Here is an 18,975-nt window from a genome sequence, read left to right as displayed (position 1 = left end):
CTGTGGTCCACGCCTATTTAATTTTTAGGAATCCTTTTGGTCTCTCGTAAATTTTGTAGACTAACAACTAGCAGTGGTTTGATTTCTTCTTTTTGACAGTATTTGTGGTCTGTTACAACCTTTTTTCTTTAAGAACAGCATTTTGAGAGAGAGTCTGGAGACACATCCTAGACAATCCCTAATTCTGATTAAAGTTTTCATTTTGAGAATCACAGTAATTTTTTTTTTCCCTTAAAAGCGTGTGGAGTGATGTTCATGTGGGCTGTCGCAGATGTGTACATATGTAGAACTCTTGCTCTGCCTTCTGTGTCCTTTGCTATAATATTATTCTTTGTTTTGAAACAGGAGATCCTGAGAAGGAACTTAATCCCAAGAAGAAGATTTGGGAGCAAATCCAACCTGATCTTCATACCAATGACCAGTGTGTTGCTACGTACAAAGGAGTTCCATTTGAAGTGAAAGGGAAAGGAGTCTGCAGGGCAGAGACCATGGCAAACAGCGGAATTAAATAAATAAATGGATATTAGAAGCTTTTTCACATGTTGAAATGGAAAGTAATGCAAGCACAATAAAAAACGTGAATATATTACCACTCTGAAATGCCTGGCTAACACCTTTTTTGTTTGACTCCTCTTCTAGAGGTACAGAATGTGTTATGCTTCCAACAGTTTCACAATTCACTCATTCACCATGCTTACTGTCCTTGAGGCTAAGTGTTGTCAACAGTCATTAACCACTCAGTGCTCAAGACTTAATTGCCAAGGCTTGTTCACGGCAGAACTACAGGCAGGCAAGCATATTTTCTGGATAGCTAAAAGGTTTAGAGGATCTATGGAGCAAGAGCATCTCAATAAGGAATCATTTCTACCATGTTCCTCATGTGCTAACTGCTCTTCAAGAGGTGCAGGACCGATTAGCAGTTGGTCATTGAAGGCCACAATTGTCTCCATTCTTCTAGTAACCTTTTAATAGTTTTTCTTCTCCTCTTTCAAGCAGTTTTCAGATACATTATAAAGCTCTGCAACTTTGTTCTTGGCTGTGTTGACGCAGTAGTCTGCAGACAGTTTTAATGGGAAGATTAAACTATGGGGCTTTATGCCTAAGATACAGAAGTGGACGTACTTTCATGTCCCACAGTTAAGCTGTTACAATGTCAATAAGATCAAAGCTGTCACTTTACCAAAGTAGTTCTTTATCTAGTCCACCTAGATATTTCCTTCCAAATGAACAGGAAATAGATTGCCAGAGCTAGTGAAATACTACCAAAAAAATCCATTTCCAGTGCCCAAACAGATACAAAATTACTTTATTTTTTGTTTTATGTATTATTATGTAATTATTTTTTATTCAAAAGATGCCTTGGATCAAACATACCTTCTTGAGTTTTTACAATTAGAATTATTCCATAACAACATAGTACAAGTAGTCATGGTTGCTATGCTTATAGCCTCAAATTACTTCTTTTAATTCGTGCCTTTTAATAATCTGAAAACTGGTTTAGATCAATTTACAAGAACTTTTTAAGCAACTATTTAGAGATACTTCAGATATTTGGGTATATAATATTTAATTAACTGGTTACTCTCTAACCACTGAAACGGTAAGCACTTTTTTAACCACTGAAATAAAAAACACTTAGCCACTCTGAATTTTGCAGGCTTTGAACATCATCCAGTAAACTGGGAGAGAAAACAAAACGAGAATGATATAAAATTAAAAGGAACAAGCACAAAAGAAGAGATAAACATTTTTTTTGAATGAGTTTTGTATGTGCCTATAAACTGTGTTAATTTTTCATGCATCTGGGAATAAGCAGTAGTAATTAGTTCTTTTATATGTGCCAAATAGCGTTAAGCACGTGGGAGCTATTTTATCTGCCTTGTAAACTACATAGCCAACAATGTATTACTAAACAGAGTTCTTGAAGTTCAAAAACTCAATTTAACTAATCTTGAATCAAGGTAGGGAAATAATTTTACAGTAGATAAATCTTAGCTTTTAATACTGGAAAGCTCTTTAAAAACTTTGGAATTGAGAGGAACTTGTGAAAGCTTGAAGAACTGAGCAAAGAGGCTCCCTTACAGTCTGAACTCATATGCATTTTTTACTTTTTTTTTTCCCCTTCCAGATCTGTGTTCTATACGAACTGCAATATACAACCTGGTGTAGTGTAAAAAAAAAATCTCGCTTGTGACTACATACATACTAGGAGCGTGATTTAGAGCACTAGCTTGTTCTGATATTTGTCGTTGAAGCTAGGATTCTGGATGCAGTAGTGTGAGCTACTCTGAAGGGCAAGTAGTCTGGTAATTTAAAGAGGTGGTTCAAAGGTATTTGGTATGGATGTGGAATTTTCCAGTTGATGGCTTCTACTCTTTTATTTCTATGAAATGTTACCTACCATAGAAAATAGACAAATGAGCACCTGAAAGCTAATTTTATTCTTTGCTTTGTTTAAGTAGAAGTGCTTGATAATTATTTTGTCTTATAAAATTCAAGAGCTTTCTTAAGACAATAGCTCTTTCCTCTTTAATTATGCTCTTCTGGTTGTCTATCAAGATGTATTTATGCTGTACTGAGCTTAGAAGTGACAACAGGGTACTTGAGGCACTGCGCAAGTATGCTTCCTCACTGAACCCAGCCTCTTCTGCCTTGTCTGCATGAGTAAGTAGAACTGCAGTGAAATCCCTCCATGTGGGACCCAGAAGTTCCTGTAATGAAAAACAAATCTTAAATAGTTATCTCTGCTTGTTCCTTTTCCCTACTCCCACCTCATATACTTATGCATTAACAGACCAGTTATATGCTCTTTTCCTGGCAGTAATCCTGTTCATGCTATCTGAGTTGCTGAAATTTCTTGGGGTTTTCACTTTTCAAGACACTGACATCCACTTTCAGTAGAAATATGTGGTTGTGTAGTACTAGGAGTTCTCTGGGTTTTTAGTACAGATGTGAATAAATTTTTCCGGTTAAAAAATGTCTACGTAAATAAGGAAAAATGGTTGTTTAGCTCTGTCACACATTAAAAAAAAGTAAAATACAAGTAGTTTACATCAGTAGTTTCCACGTATCCATATTTCTACACTTCTTACAGCTCTTTGAAAAAAAAAAAAATTTTCAAACACCAAATCACCTTGTGTTGGGGAAAAAAAAAAATCATGAATTTCTGTAACACCGATTGCAATTCCAGCTGTATCCCACAAAACTGAACTGTTCTAAGCAATTTGGGAAAAACACAAATCAAATCCATCAACCTAAGTCGTGGGTCAGAGAGTTTGTCCTTAACTGCTGTGGCTCATCTGATGGAGGGGAATGGAGGAAACAAGCTGGGTTTTTGTCAACGAGTACAGAAGATTTTAATACGAATAAGAGATTGGGTAAATGAAATGACATCTTTAGTGAAATCATACAAACTCCTGTGTGAGAGAAGAAGCCTACTTTGGTAATAAAGTCCACTTTGCAATGATCTTAACTCTGTAATCTAAATACCAAGGTGTATGAAACTCCTTTAAAGGCTAACTTCCTACTACCGAGGTAGCGATTAATCTGTTTTAGACACCAGGGATGAAAAAAAAACCAAACTGAACCCATACAAAGCTTTGGCATAAGCTAAGGAAGTGTTGGGTTATCAGTTTTGGGGAGAGAGGAGAGTGCCTTGATTTGCTGGCCACTCAAAAGCAATGCTAATGTTAGTTCTGAAATCAATATCTGCCCTCTCAAATCATTAGGCATGTTACTGAAATTAAAAAATTCAGTTACTGTTACTGATGTTAAAATGTTACTGAAACTAAAAAATGCCAGTAGTCTTCTGCTGATATGCCACGCCTAATTTGCAGAGGATTATAGTAAAAACTCCTGATTGCTAAAGGTAGTCTTCATGCTAATTCTTCTTGGAAAGACATACTGAAATGTAACGGTTACTGTTCATATTCCCAGCACCCTGGCAGCTGTCCTGCCCCATTTGGTTGTGGCCGATGAAATCGTAGCATCTGGTCTTTTAAGGGGAAAATAACTGAAAAGCCAAAGCCAGTTGTAATCATGAAACAGAAGTAAGTGTTGCTTTCTCATTGTTTTTAAATGTGCTTTATTTCCTTTCCAGTAGGGGTCTTAAATCTCCATTTGAAGATGAAAGGCATGGTGGCATCTCTTATGCTTTTAATGCCCACATGGACTTGATCCAAAACCATCTCAAACTAGAAGCATAATTTTTTTCACTGGCTGAGAGTAAAAATATTTTGAGTAGATAGTGCTTTCTCTTAAATACCATTAAGTATAGAGAGATGGAGAACTGTATAATAAAAAAGGGTAGCACAGAAAACAAATATATGTAAACTGAAGTGAGTGTGTGTTGAAATTAGAACCAACTCTCAAACTGCTGGAGAAGTGATGAGTAACCTACCAATAGAGAGCAATCAGAAAGAACAAGAGAGCAAATGAAACACATTTTGAAAGGTTTTTTCTATCTACACGCTTATATATTGGTATATTTTTATCTACATACCTATTATATATTTAGGTAATATCAGTTACAGCAGGTAATAAGAGTTCACGGACCAGGAAGTCCCTTCCAGTCCTAAAGATTTTTATCAAGTTCATTAGTGTAAGACAGATGCGGAGTGTACTCGGCAGACTTTGGCAATTACTGAAACCCTTTGTTTCTTTGTACGTCATACAAACTGGTTCATCTGATCAGATACATTATCTGAGCAGTATCCGTCTGCTGGCCTCTTTTTTTCCTTCCCCTCTCTCCCCTCCCCAAAGATAGGTGTGCATGGTAATAAGAAAGTTTCAACTGAAAGCAAGCCATTCCTTTTCCGTGTCGCTCCCCACATATCTAACCTACTTGCATTAAAAAAAAAATTTCCTCCAGGAGGTTAAAAACACTTGCCTCAAATCAGTTATACTAGAAATTTTCCTTAACCACCATAAACTTACAGTAACTTTCTAGTATTTTCTCTTGAACAGGTAGAGCAGTAGTGGCAGTGCAGGGCAGAGCTAAGCATCCTTGTCCCAGGTCAGTCAGATTTTTCTCTGTGATTTTGGACCTGTTGCTCTCTGCTTTGGTCCTATACAGAGCACAGGAGAGTGAGATAACCTGACTTTTGCTTGCTTTAAATAGCATTTCTCTTCAAAAACCTAGATCTGTCATGATAAAGCATTAACTGTAACTTCTGAGAGAAAAGCTTACTTTGATTGGTTAATTTGGTTCCTAAATTCCTTTGTGCTGAACCCATGTACAAGCAGTTCTTGCCTCTCTCTGCTCAGGTTTAGTGTGATAAATGTAGCTATGGCGTGTGGTGGTGGAGTTTTTCAGCCACTGGACTGGGAAGTGTTCCAGTTTTCAGCTGCACTTTTCTAGTTCACTGTTGCAGTCAACTCTTCCATAGATATTGTCACTTGAAGACACAAGAGTTGCTGTTAGGGCAGAGACTTTATTTATTTATTGATTTGTTACCTGGACAAACTGGATTGCATGATCGCTTTCATCTGGACACAGAGGCATGTCAGCCCTCAGGACCAAGAGAGCTAGATGCAGGCCTTCCTCCCCAAAGTGGTGAGCCAGGGCTGAACTCACTGTGTCTGTTACTTGCTCTTTGCTCAGACCACTGTGAGGGTAGCTTGGAGTGTCAAGTACTCGAACACGGAGAGCTACCTCACAGCCATTTCTTCGTATAATCCCTGAAATGTGGCAGCTGCGTCCAAGGCTGCAGCATGTAGTCACAGAGCTCGGGGAGCGGTGACTCTCAAAGTCTGAGCTCCCCAGTAGGCTGTTCCCAGCAGCGCTTTTGCCAGTCTGAGGTCTTCCAAGGACGACAAGGTTGATGGTCATCTCTTTGCTGTCTGCCATCGTCTGTGCTTTTATCCACAAACATGTCACTATGTGACAAACAAATAACATAAGCTGTTTCAGATAACAAAACAAAAAAAGCATCCAGCAAAAATTGCAAAATTTAATGTCTGTTGAATGTCCTTCCCTGCCAGAAATGTTTCTAAGGAGTGCGTGGTGTAGACAGGCATTCAATACAGCCCATACACCTCTGATCCAAGGGCGCATCTTTGCTGTCCTTCCCCCTTGCTGTTTAGAAATAACAAGACCCCATGGAAGGCGTCACAGGTACAAGAGCTACCTAGCAGCTTGCGCTGCTACACTGGCAGGAACTGAAGAGCTGGGAAAAAATCAGGTGTGAGAAGAGTTTTAGGAACAAGTAAAGCTAAGGGGAGGCAACAGAGAGGGGAAGGAAGAGAGGAGTTGAGAAACAACTATGGAAAACAGCATTGGCATGCAGGGGAGAGTAGGTTATGAAAAGGAGAAATAGGGGAGGAAGAAGAGAGTGGTGACAAATACCTGCTGCTTTTAAGTGACCATGTTTCAGGAAGCAGAGCTTTATTTGTTTTTAGGGGGAAAAAAAGGATACTCAGAAGTAGCTTTTAAAGGAGCACTTTTTCACAGCAGAGAACAGCTTAGAATACACATTTCATCAGCTACCACTAAAGTTGAAATCAACAGTAATCCAAAAGGGTTTTCTGATACAGACAAATATAAGAGGTATATTTTAATGAAAAAAAGAAGACCTGAAATAGCCAATGCTGCAGGTTCTAACCCTATACAAACTTAAAACTTCCGAAATGATTACTGTACAAACTTGTAGACTTTGGCACAGTTAGTGGGAAAGAAAAGCATAGACTGGCGGATGGAGAGGAGAGACAGGTAAATATGATTTCCAGCTACTAGAATTGTTCATAAATAAGCTCTCTCATTCTCTTTGTACTTTTCTGTAATCCAATATCAGAAGGGGGTTTGGTGCATGTTAATCTAACAGTAATACTGGCTGATTAAATAAATAAATTTAGAGGTGTTTCAGGTGGAAAGCCATGTTGGCAAATAAATATTTGATTTTAGGTTATCAGTGATATGTGAACTTCCTGAAAGATTTTTTCTTTTTTTTTCTTCTTTTTTCCTTTTTTTTTTAAAGATACTCTGTTTAGGTATTCAGAGGTCTTGGATAACTTTAAAATGGCATTTCATATGGGTGATTTATTTAGATTCCTGCATGTGCAGTTCAAGCTTTCCGCCTCATATGCCCAATCCATGCCCAAATCAATATTTTGAAATAACTTCAGTACAAAGGCAAACATTCAAGAGCTGTTAACATACTAATTTTGTTACAGGTTACATTGTTTTCAAACACAGTCAAACTGTACATGATTATCTTCCTTACTGAATTCACGGAGAGGTTTTTGTGCATTTTTTCAATAATATTTTTTTTTTAAGAATACCTTTTAACAAAGACACGTTATGAAATAGTTGTCATCAATTATTCATCAGTCTAGATGTGCATGGTGTTCTTTTTCTGTAGCATAACATGACATGGTAGACAGGCATTTGTGCATTCATTTTTTAAATCATTATTGAGGATTTGTTCTTTTTTTTTCCTGTAAGCAATCTACACTTAAATATTTTAGATTAATTTTGTAGTATGTTACTTACCTTATTTTCCCTTAAATTCCCTCTTTCATTCAGGCGTCATTCTTAAACCATGGGCGCAGTGTAAAAGGAAGTTTATATGTGAACTTTGAAACTAACATCAGCAATGTACCACGATGAGACTGTTACATGCACGTTAATCTAGTTAATCTATTACTGACAGATCACCATTCAGTTGGATATGCTTGGTCAGTAAAAGGCACTGTTGAATTTTTGCGGCTTAGCTGTGGATACAGGTTTTGCGATCTCTTTAGTGATATTTTTGAAAGTTGCTTGAGTTCTACCAGCAGTTAAGTGTGAGAGTGATAGTGGAGGTACTGCGATTAATTTGTGTTGCATATTCTTGAGTGTGTGTTCATATAAGCATGTGAAAAGCATATGTACTTTCTCTTATTGCAATGAATTAATAATTACAATATTTTCAAAGCATGGTGTAAAACATATGCAAATGTAAGGCTGTTTGCCTAACAAAGATGGATTAAAATAATGGAAAAATGGACTAAAATACAGAAATGATTTGTGAATCGGAAAGAAAACGGAAGGCTCGCGTCACTGCCAGTCATGTGCCTTAGCTCTTGGTTTGATAGCTTGATGCATTTCTCTTGCAGACATCATTCTTTGCCATGCTATAGGAGCATTAAAATCAGGGATGAAAAGATTGTCCAGAAAGGACCTATCACTTGCTTTTTAGACAATGTCCCACAAGTGGGAAAGTAACTCATTTGAACTCCTATGCCTTAGTAGAAAATAAATAAAAAATTGTGCTTTAATGACCAGGTTCTAGTAATAGAACAAAAGAATGGAGTGAGCTCTGCTTGTCTGTTCCCAAGGAAAGGTTTAGATAAGCTACCACTCTACCTGTAAATCCCAGGTGGGTCGAGGCACGTGATTTCTCCAAGGATATTAAGATAAGTGTCATTACAGTGAGAACAAGAATCTGCTACGTAGGTTGCCTGTGGTGGGAGGAAGAGAGGAAGGTGCTTTCCAGAGCCCAGTCCTGCTGAGGACATTGTCATCTAAAACGTAGCTCTGTGTGGGAGCCTGTAAGTATTGGTTTACCACAGTACCAGGGCTGTTCCTGCCTGCCACAGCAGTGGAGTGAGGCTTCAGTTTTTCTAGAAGCCTGTTGTCTCCCACTGTAGTGCCACAAGCACAGGCAGTGCTTTGGCAGAGGGTAGGAGCTAATGGTGCCTTCACAGCCTCCTCGCCTAAATTCACAACATTCAACAGGGCTGATTTCATTGTTTGTGTTACTTGGCTGTAGATGGCTATGTAATAACTTTGTGGCTGTATGTTTTATGAGCACATAGTTAAGTTAGTTCCTTTCAAATAGCTCCCTGCCCTTGAGCCTGCTTATTCTGGTGAAAGGTGAGACGTTAAGTCTCTTCCTGTATCGTATGTGTAGCTGAGGCAACTACTGATAGTTTCCACTGAAAAGCCTTGCAGCTCAATGCTGTGCACAGCCTTTGTCTCTCAAGGCATATTTGTATATAAAGAGTATAGCAAGATTCCTTTGTTTGCTGGTGGATATGGACTCAAAGATGACTGGATGAGGGGGTGATGCGCTTGCAAAGCAGGAGGGTAGGTTAGTCTCATAAAACTGGATTTTGTGAGCATAAGATCCAGATCCTTCCTTTAATTTGCCTGGAAGTCTTGACGTTGGTTAAATTGTCACAGTCTAGCTCTGTGTGTTTCATCGGAGTGTTCCTATGCACAGTAATGTGTCTCGTGACATCTGAGGCAGTATATGTCCTAGCAGTTGCATCCATCTAAGCCAGTAGCCTGCCGAGGAGATAATTTAAGCTGTTCGTGGGCAAGGATTTAGACTACGAAGAAAGCTAGAATCCCAGAAGCAGAGGAGTGTTGTATGCAAAATACAGCTTGCCCAGCTAGATGCAGAACAGAGCTTTCATGCTGGCAAGGTGGCTGTAAAATTAAGAGTAGTGTAAATGAGGCACTGCTTAAATGATATCTAAAACTTCCCCACCAAAAAAAAAAAAAAGCATTTCTTGCCAGTATTATTATGAATGCCTGAGCTGGGACACATGTGGAAAGTCTTACATGGGCAGGGGACTTTAAGATGTTGTCTTCCTGGGAGGATATGATGGGGAAAAAAATCAAACTGATTTATATGACATTTGCTTAGGTTCCTGAAAGTAAGTAAGTGGAAAGAGTCCTCCCCAAGGTGGCAGTATCAGCCTGCTCCACAGGTACTGTAAAACAGCTGGGGTCTCCCTGCTCCGGAGTCCTATGCTGAAATAAAATACCAGGTCAGAAATGAGCTAAAGCATTAGAATAATCACAGGAGTCTTCAAGCGTCTCCTAAAATAAAAAATGTAAAAAGTGTTCATCTCTCCTTTGTCACAAGAAACATTTTTTACTTTATACATAAAATGCAGACGACACAGCACCTTGATGAATTTGAACAGTAATAATGGAAAGGTAGCAGTTAAGGAACGGGATGTGTTATTTACTGTCCCTTTTATAATACTTTTTCTCATAAAGACATTTGGTTTTGCTAGCTTTTAAGTTGAGCTGGTGACATTTATTATAGGGCTTTGGATATGAGATCTTGAAATCTACTGTTGTAGCATGAATTTGCAAAGAACAAGTCAGAGTACAACAAAATTGCCTTGAATGCTTCTTAGCACTGCTCGCTGCCAGTGGGTAAGCTATTTTTTGTTGTTGTTTTCTTAGTGTTTATGTAACTTTATTTTTGAAATGGCAAAGAGAAAACCAAAGCTGAGCCTATTATAGATCAGCAGGCAGGAAGGCTTCCTGTAACTAATAAAGGAAGCCTTGCACTGCTCCTGTAGAAATACCAAGCAAGTCTAATGAGGAATTGTCAAGAATCTAAGAGGTAAGGCCCCTAAACTAATTGAAAATAAGTGGCATTTGGGTATCCAGCTTCTTTAGTTGTCCTTGAAAAACCAAGGCTAAAATCATTTGCAAGTAACCATTGGGTTTGTATACGTCTACAGAGTTTAACTAGAGTTATATGTATCTTTGTCACTTTACTGTGTCAGCTGTTCTTCTGTTACAGTCCCTGTGATCGCCCAGTTGGTTTGCACGCACCCTAAACTTGTTAGGGCATACCAAGCAGGCTAGATCTTGTAAACTGAAATAGCATAGTTTCTGTTCAGGCACATGGCATCTCTCACCATGCGTCATCTTTCAGTTCCCACGCATTCCCATCCCTTACAGCTTCTTTCCTGATGTGGGCTCTCTCATTTTAGCCTAAGATGATGCCATAGTAAGTAATTTAAGATGTGCTTTGATGAATTTCTCTTACTTAGAGAAAACCCACTGAGGCCATTTTATGGATTGCCACACACAGAGGCGGGCTCTTAGCCTTCCCAAACAACATGAGAAACCCAGGAATGTATGAAGTCCGTGCAGTCAGTGTGGCTTCAGTTCTGCTAGATGTGTAATTTCTAAGAAACGCCAGGCAGATCACTGCTGAGAGAGAGATAGGGCCCATCTATGATGCTCTGCTCCTTTTGGACTGCATTCACAACAAAAACTTTTGTGCTCTTCCTAAAGGGACACACACAAAATATGCTAATTTTTCCTTCAAACAGATTATTATTTTTTCCCTTGCTTAATCCAGTCCTTAGTATTTTTGAACAAAAATAAGCAAGTACCAGCGATCTGCAAGATCGTGTTTTGATTTGCAGTACAGGTGGCTGTGTAGGTTATGTGCTACTACATTGGCATTGCTAAGGGGAAAGGAGGTGGGGTATAGCTGCTGACACGCTGCAATTGCACCAGCTCTTGGACAATGTCTGTCTGTACAATTGTGGAACCAGCTCCTCAGGTTCCCATTGTACTTCTTACAGTGGATTATGGGTTCAGGGCAAATACTGCTGGCAGAAAGGCAGATCAAGGACCCTCCTTGTGCTTAAAAGGAGATTGAGCAGAACTATCAGCAGATGTTCTCACGAACATCAGCCAGATTTTTTCCCCCCCTCTATTCTCCCACTGAATCACCACGATCCACAAGATATCATTTTCCTTCACCCTCTGCAAATAATAGAGAACTTCAAATTAGAACCAATGTCTTTGATGTGCCTATCTGGTAAGTCTCTCCTGTGGAAGTATAGTTTATTTTCAGTTGACATGAATGATTGTTGCGTTAATAGGAGGAGTCTGAGGAGTGGCTAGGGGGAGACCCTACTGTTGAGTCACAAGGTTCAGACAGGACCCCCTTGCTTGCTGAACTCCTCCTCAGAGAGGAGTCTAGGTACAGGTAAGTCCTGTCTTAGTCTCAGACTTGGTCAGTGGTTTATTTTCTAAGGAATGTAGATGTAACCACCTATCAAAGTATTTGTTGTTAGTAACTAATTTGGCAGCTGTCCAGGCCGGTCACATTCAATGACAACTATCATGGTGAGATTAATGTATAGTACGACTTATTAAAGCAACAGATACACAGGTTCTTTGGGTTGCCAGTGATAGAATTGCTGGTTACAAGACACACACAAATACTAGGAAAATCAGTAACACTGCTAGGCTACAAATGCATTAAGCAAATATGAAGCGACTCTAATGCATTGGAGGTTTAAAGTGAAGCTATAGAGAGGTTTCTAAATTTTCCTGGGGAAACACCTGGTATATCCAAGTGCTCAGATCTTACCCAAAGGCATCCCAAAGGTGGGGGGGAAGAGACGCTCAGCCCATCAACTGGTCCCTGGAGTCAGAGTGGTACGCGATGGTATCTTCCCCAACGCCCCTTTTCTCCTAACCTATTTTATACTATCTTTTTACCTTTCAGGTAGAGCTTGAGTGACTCTAGTCATACATACCTTCATTACGATTGGTGTAAAATTTCCTTGTGTTGCCCAGTGAGGGGTGGTTGCACCTTAGAGGCAGGTAGCTTTTAGGATGGAGGTGTGTTTTACTATTCTAATGATAAAAAGGACAGCATTTTGTCAAAAGCATGACAGATTGTTGGCTCAGGGTAGCAAACGTGCAGTGTACCAGCTCCATGGTACTGCAAGTTCCCATTTTTCACAGAGCCTGGCCAAGTGTGCAGTGTACCAGCTCCATGGTCACAGAGCCTGGCCACGGAGTCTCCACACCACTCCACCATCTGGATAAATCCTCTTTGAGTCAGTACACCAAGTTCTCCTGGCACTGCTGACATCTAAGCTTACGAGCCTAGGGAACTTCCATGGAATGGATTTCTCAGCTGTCAGCCGCACCCTCCCTGCAAGCTTCTTCCATGCTGTACCTTTACTAAAAACATAAGTTTCATTTCTAAGTCACCTCCAGCGATTATTCCACAATAATATTCTTCTAAGCTAGAACTAAGCTACAGGAGCCCCATCTCTTGTTTCCTCTTAGTATGGTCTGGTGTGACATGGCTTTTCAAAATGCTGGGAGATGCATTGTAGAATAGAACATGTCACGCTTACTGTCACAGGCTGCCACTTTCCTAACCTCTCTTACTAATCCCCACCTTCTCCAATTTAATTAATGGTTTTCCCTGTGGCACCGTGTAAATTCTTCTTAATATGCAAGGAATGTTTTTGATATACCATATTGTGCTATACTGCCTCTTGAACAGATTACCTAGAGATATTTAAGCTGTCTTTTTTTTCACTCACATTGCCAGGATATGTTTTCTTTAGTATAAAGGTTGGACGTAAGTCACCAGTGCACAGGTTTGGCCACAGGACTGTGCCTGCCGCAAGGCTGACATGTTTGTGTCTGTTCACTGCTTCTTGTGAAATATGCAAAATATCCAAAGAAATAAAGGTGATATTGCAATTAAACTGTACAAATATTGATAGTAGTTTTTTTAAAAATGAAATCAAAAGCTGTTGATTTCAAAGTAATATATTTGGGAAAGAAACAATAATCGGAAAGTAAGAAAATAAGACTTAAGGAAGACGCCTTTTTCCCTTACACATACTTAGCTGGATGAACTCTGTGACTGGCCCCATACATCTGTTGTGACATCATGACTCAGGGTACCATACTCATTCACCTTGTGATTAGCCCCAAAATTCATCCATGCATGTAAAAACATTTTGCCCCAGGGGCGAAAGTCCTGTGAATGGAGAACATATCTGGAAGCTCAGGAAACCCAGATCTGGCTGCTATTTCTGTAACACTCATTCCCTTATTCTGAGAAGCTGCACAATTTCTCAGTTTCCTCATCTAAATAGTATGGGGAGTATTCACCTCTTTTTGAAGATGTGTAGTGGGATGGATTTAGCTGAAGGGAACGGATTTCTGTAGGGCAATAACGGTACTGATTGCATTAAAAGAAAAAATTATCGTATTGTAAAATTCTCCATAGGGACTGAAATGACTTAAGACATAATTTCCAAAAATATTCCCATGATGCCTGGAAAGGGTGTAACTGTTGTAACACTAATAACCACAGAAGTTGCCCTGATACACAGGGTTGGACTGGTCACACTGCTACTCTTATGCACTCTAATCCTTAAGAGTTGTTTCATAGAATGTCAGGAATACCCAGCACATGAAGTTTCAACTCAAGGATGTGTAAAAGTGACACCTTTCTACTCAATAACAATGATATCCGTGTGTATTCAGGGCAGATTTAGTACTCAGTTCCTTCATTTTCCTATTTTCTGGGTTTTGCAGGGTGTTTGCATTTCTATGGATACAACACATGTTGAGGACTTGTCTTAAAATACTCAATAACTAACAGCTTGATATTTTTTATATTTAATTCTGAGTATGGATCTTTCCTGTCTTCATATACCTACCCTTTAGAGGCAATATGCTCAGTTGCAAAAAGCATGTCTTAAAAAAAACAAGTTTAAACGAAATACTAACTAGAAATACTACACTTTTTTGGTTTTGATAATCATGATAGCTTATGGACATCAAGCCTGAACAGATGCTTTTTGTATTTTAAAAAATTCCAGCGAGTTGAATCTGAGGGCATCTTCCAATATATTTCACGATGTCAAGCATTTGAACGTGTAATGTCAGAATTATGCTGTAAAAGTTGTCTTACAAGCCAGTGTGGCTTGCTTTGGCAGCGCACTTGTTTAGGAAAGTGGAATTACTGTAGATGGTTTATTAAAATCCTGAATAGTGTGCATAAGGAAAGGGTGCAAAGTATATGGTTATAAAGCTGGTGTGTGGTTTGGGACTGTGAGCCCTGGACTCAATAATTAACCCCAACACTTGTAACTTTCCATTATCAGCTGTCACAAAATACTGGGACGTTGGAGCTTTTTAAATCAGTGTCCTTTCTGCGTGAGGGCACAAAAGGGGCAAAAATCCCAGCCTGCCTTTCACAGTGGAAAGGATTTAAGAAATCTGAATGCTTCATCTCTTCAGTGCTGTGTGTGTCGTAGCATCTCCAGTGTGCTGCGTTCAGGAATGTGGTACCCCTATAAATTGTGGAATGTGTCTAGGATCTTTCAGGGCTTTGTGATAGGCTATTACCTTTTTCAGTGGCTGGAAATCTACTTGTTTTTGATACAAAATACAGAGCTGCATCACTGCTTGCTCTCTTGAAATTAAGCTTTCATAAGTATAGACAAGAAAAATAATAGTCTGTGCAAACACTGCAGACCTGAAGCTTGGTCCCAGTGAGCACTGACATAACTAGGAGCAATGGAAGTCACACTTGAGCTTCAGATACAGCAGAGGGCTGAGAAGCTGCAGGTTGATCAGATTTTTTTTTTCCCTGGGTTCCCTCACAGTTGTTATGTCGCTGCTTGTCATGCTTCATATGTTCACAGCAGAAGCCTTCTGCCAAGTATCTTCAGATAAAACAGCCCCAGGTCTATCACTCCTCGCAGCACACAGAAAATGTGAATGCAGTTCCTTCTGATGCCATATGCCTTACCTGGTTAAGTCACCAAAGTTTAAAGGCTGGAAATTTTAAGGGTATTAATGATACAGAAAGAAACTAATAAGAACCAGAAGAAAGTTTTCAGAAGTCAGTTTACATTGTTTATTTTTTTCTTGGGGTCTGCAAACAAGTTTGCTACTACAAATTCAATGCATGCACTCTGCTCCTTCAGGCCCTCAAGGTCTTGATGAAGAGACATCCTGCCTCCCTCCCCATCTAGGCTTTGCTTGTTTCCTTCTCCATGTGACTCTCTTTCCAGCCAGGAAGAGCTGGGTACAATTTAGATCCATTCGATTCCTTAGTTGCCAGCAGCCTCTGTGCTCCAGAGAGTTTTTCAGGTTTTGTTTCTCTTTTTTTTTTTCTCTCCTCTATCAGACATCTGGCATCCTGGAAAAAGTTGTTTCTTGCCAGTGCTTCCAGTTCTGATGCAAGCCTGGGCTCCCTGTACAGAGGGTGATAACGGAGGTCAGAAGGGAAGGCCGATGATTATGTGACCTCACTAACCCACTATCGAGTTCATGGACGCTGATAAAGTTAAAGTATTGTCTCCACTTCATGTAGTCAACTATGTTTTTAATCCAAATAGTTAAATCCCTGATGCATTTTACAATACAGTGCACTAAACCATGAGACAAGTTTAAAATGTGGTATCATGCCGAGAATAACTTCTGTGGAAGAGATGAGAGTATTCCATCTGTAGCACAATTTGAATGCAGCACCGGTGGTGGAAATACAGCTATAAATGACTGTCTCACAATGTTCAGTAGGCCTTTTCTCAGAGGTGAACAGGGGACAGATATATAGCAGAGCCCAAACGGTGACTCCCAGTAAGTGGACAAAGTTTTCTGTCTCCCAGTTGAGTGAACCAGCGGGAATAATTCAGGGCTTCAAGTGTTTAGTTTTGATGATTCGGGGGTGGGTGGAATAAACTTATGTGGTAAGTTTATGTTTTTACATTAGTTTCCCTATGGCTCAAACAGTGCTTTCCCACTGTCATCAGCTAAGATTTTACAAAACCTTTTTTTAGAGTCAGCACAAAATCATTGATGGGCCACAAAGAACAAACAAGAGTACTAATTTTTTTCAGTCTACACCCACAATTCTGTCTTTAGAAATGGTAGTTGTCTCAATGAGAGAACAGATTTGGTTTTTTCTTTAAAAAAAAAAAAGAAAAGGAAACTGTAGTGTGGGACCAAAAACCTTTCAGCTGTCAGCATTTCCATAACCTCACAAGACCCAGTTTTCATGTCTTAATTTATAATCCTGGTGTAAAGAGAAAACATGTTTTTGTGTTTTTTTTTTCTGTTTCAGATTTGAATAACTGGATGATTGTATATAAATTTACTGCATTTGTGTAGAAGATGTGCTTTTTTTAACATCTGTCAGAGAGCTGCATTGTAAATTCCTTCTCTTGATCATCTTTTGGGTGTTATTATCTGGCAAATTTGGGACTTTAAACTGTTTTTGAGAATGCTTATTCTAGCAAAAGGATAAATCCATCCTGATTCAAGAAAGTACTCTCTATTTAGCATGTATACAATTAGGATTCAGTGGCTTAATTATCAGATTCCTTAGAAAAGACAAAAAATTCAGCAGTTAGTTGAGTTTTGGTGCTTCCTGAGGGGGCTCTGAAGGCCTATAGTGAAGCCCCATGAACTGTATGTTAAATAGGTGGCTACAGAGAGACAGCCTTAAAGAGATGGTAGAGGAGAAATCTTCTTTTAATTAGGAGAATTCTGTGTGTAGTGATCTGGTCCATCTTTGATACCATCACTTAAGCGGTTTGGATGTAAAATAGGTTGTCTTCTGGTAGTGTGTGAGAGCATTCACTGGAGGCTGGGGGGTGTGTGAGAAAGACCCGGTCATTCTGTAAGAGTGCTAATCGCAACACTTCTGCCATATTTTCTCTATGCTTTGAACGCATAACTTCACTGTAAGAGTAAATAAAATGGACAGTTTCTCAAAAATGGGAACAAGTAGCTTCTTAAAGCTGCAGTTCCTAACCTACCATTAGCATCAGAGTTCCACTGGCAGCACGTGGAGCTGACAGGCTTTGCAAATGGATGTGTCAGGAATGGCAGACATCTACCAGAGCATGCCGAGAAAGCGTGAGAAACCATAATATGGAGGAGTTTACAAAAAAAGAGCCTGCTCTAGTAGTTGGGAGATTCAGTGGCTGTATAAAATATGCACTGTATATTGCATTGACTAGTGCTGCATTGCTCAATATCAGTCCGCAAAATTTGGCATGCTGTCTCACTCCCCATGGTAATCACTGTTACAGAAGACCCAGCTTGTGGACCCTGGCAGCTGAAAAAAGAAGATGAGTTATGCAGATGACTTCACACTGTTTAGACTTTCTGCATTTGGGGAATATTATGGAATTGCTAACAAATTAGTCTTTTTTAATTGTAGTGGCATGTATGCATTTCCTGTCCCAACATGTCCATGCTTATTCATAGCACACCAAAAGAATCACAGATTTTATTTTTGTTTTGCCTTTGAATATAAACAGCATGAAGAAAGATTATTTTCTAGACATCAAAGAGAATGAAGTCAAATGACCAATTCGAACACAGAAAACTGAACAGAAATTAAATATTGGCCTGTTTTATGTCATTTGATGATAGCAAGACCAGCTATTAAAGAAAACAGAGAGGAAAAAGAAAGGGAAGAGGGCATTTGCCCACAGTTTGTATTTAACTGTGGACAAAAAGTTGGTAGAAAAATTGTAGTTTGGACTGTAATGTGGTGAAAATAACCTTTTAGACCTTAGTACAATGATAATGGAATTTTACACACAAGGGTGGAATTTTGGGGTTTTTTTGATCATGGGGAGGTTTACACAGCACCAGGCCTGCTGGCAGCAGATGGAGTTCAGATATCTCAAAAGGGGAAGAGGATTCTTGCTCATGAGTTGGCAGGGCTCACTGAGAGGGCTTTAAATGCGGTGTTGTGGTTTAGCCCCAGTCAGCAACTGAGCGCCACACAGGCGCTCACTCACTCCCCGCAACCCAGTGGAAGGGGAGAGAGAATTGGAAGGGCCAAAGTAAGAAAACTGGTGGGTTGAGATAAGAACAGTTTAAAAATTAAAATTAAACGGTAATAGTAATAATAATAACAACAACAACAACAATATTAATATAATGAAAGGCAAATAACAAGAGAGAGAGGTGAAACTTCAGAAGGAGAGAAGAAAAACAACAAGTGATGCTCACCACCTACCGACCACCAGCTCCCTCAGTACTCTCGGGTGGATCCCATCTGGCCTCATAGACTTGTGAGTGTCCAGGTGGCTCAGCATGTCCTAAACTGCTTCCTCCTGGAATATGGGAGGTTTATTCTGCTTTGTCCCTGCCTCCCAGCTCAGGGGGCTGAATATCCTGGGGATAACTGGTCTGACAGTTAAAGACTGAGACAAAGAAGGCGTGAAGTACCTCAGCCTTCTCATCATCCTCAGTGGCAATGCTCCCCTCTGCATCCAATCGAGGATGGAGATTCTCCTTGGCTGTCTTTTTGTTGTTAACATACAACTACCTGAAAAGAAGTTGTAGTGAGCTGGGTGTTGGTCTCTTCTTTCAAGTTACTAGTAATAGGATGAGAGGAAATGGCCTTGAGCTGTGTCAGGAGAGGTTTAGACTGG

General features: G+C 39.6%; 2 protein-coding genes across 10 annotated transcripts in view; one reads left to right on the top strand and one right to left on the bottom strand.

Moving 5' to 3' along the window:
- AIMP1 (aminoacyl tRNA synthetase complex interacting multifunctional protein 1) overlaps positions 1–600 on the top strand; it is a 40,051-nt gene extending 39,451 nt beyond the window's left edge. For all 9 annotated transcript variants that reach the window (XM_075090703.1, XM_075090702.1, XM_075090710.1 and 6 more), the window contains one exon: positions 346–600. In XM_075090703.1, the coding sequence (XP_074946804.1) occupies positions 346–512 (167 nt within the window). In that variant the 3' untranslated portion in view covers positions 513–600. The remainder of the gene's footprint in view (positions 1–345) is intronic.
- A 682-nt stretch (positions 601–1,282) lies between these two features.
- Positions 1,283–7,591, bottom strand: GIMD1 (GIMAP family P-loop NTPase domain containing 1). The gene is made up of 3 exons (XM_075090712.1): positions 7,490–7,591; positions 5,456–5,877; positions 1,283–2,711 (listed from the first exon to the last, which is right to left on the bottom strand). The coding sequence occupies exons 2-3, from the start codon at positions 5,846–5,848 to the stop codon at positions 2,439–2,441; spliced, it is 666 nt and encodes a 221-aa protein (XP_074946813.1). The 5' UTR covers positions 5,849–5,877; positions 7,490–7,591; the 3' UTR covers positions 1,283–2,438.
- Positions 7,592–18,975: the final 11,384 nt, after the last annotated feature.

The sequence above is a fragment of the Phalacrocorax aristotelis genome, chromosome 4 (genome assembly GCF_949628215.1).
Source record: "Phalacrocorax aristotelis chromosome 4, bGulAri2.1, whole genome shotgun sequence".
In the NCBI taxonomy this organism is placed as follows: Eukaryota; Metazoa; Chordata; class Aves; order Suliformes; family Phalacrocoracidae; genus Phalacrocorax; species Phalacrocorax aristotelis.
The sequence above is the reverse complement of the archived record's forward strand: the minus strand, read 5'-3'. Positions and strand labels throughout refer to the sequence as shown.

What these genes read in the sequence shown, in the direction of transcription:
- GIMD1 (XM_075090712.1), bottom strand. Translation starts at nt 5,848, where the DNA reads ATGGCAGACAGCAAAGAGATGACCATCAACCTTGTCGTCCTTGGAAGA. An exon ending in ATGCAATCCAGTTTGTCCAG is followed by an intron (nt 2,712 to 5,455) that starts GTAACAAATCAA and finishes TTTTCATTACAG; the next exon opens with GAACTTCTGGGTCCCACATG.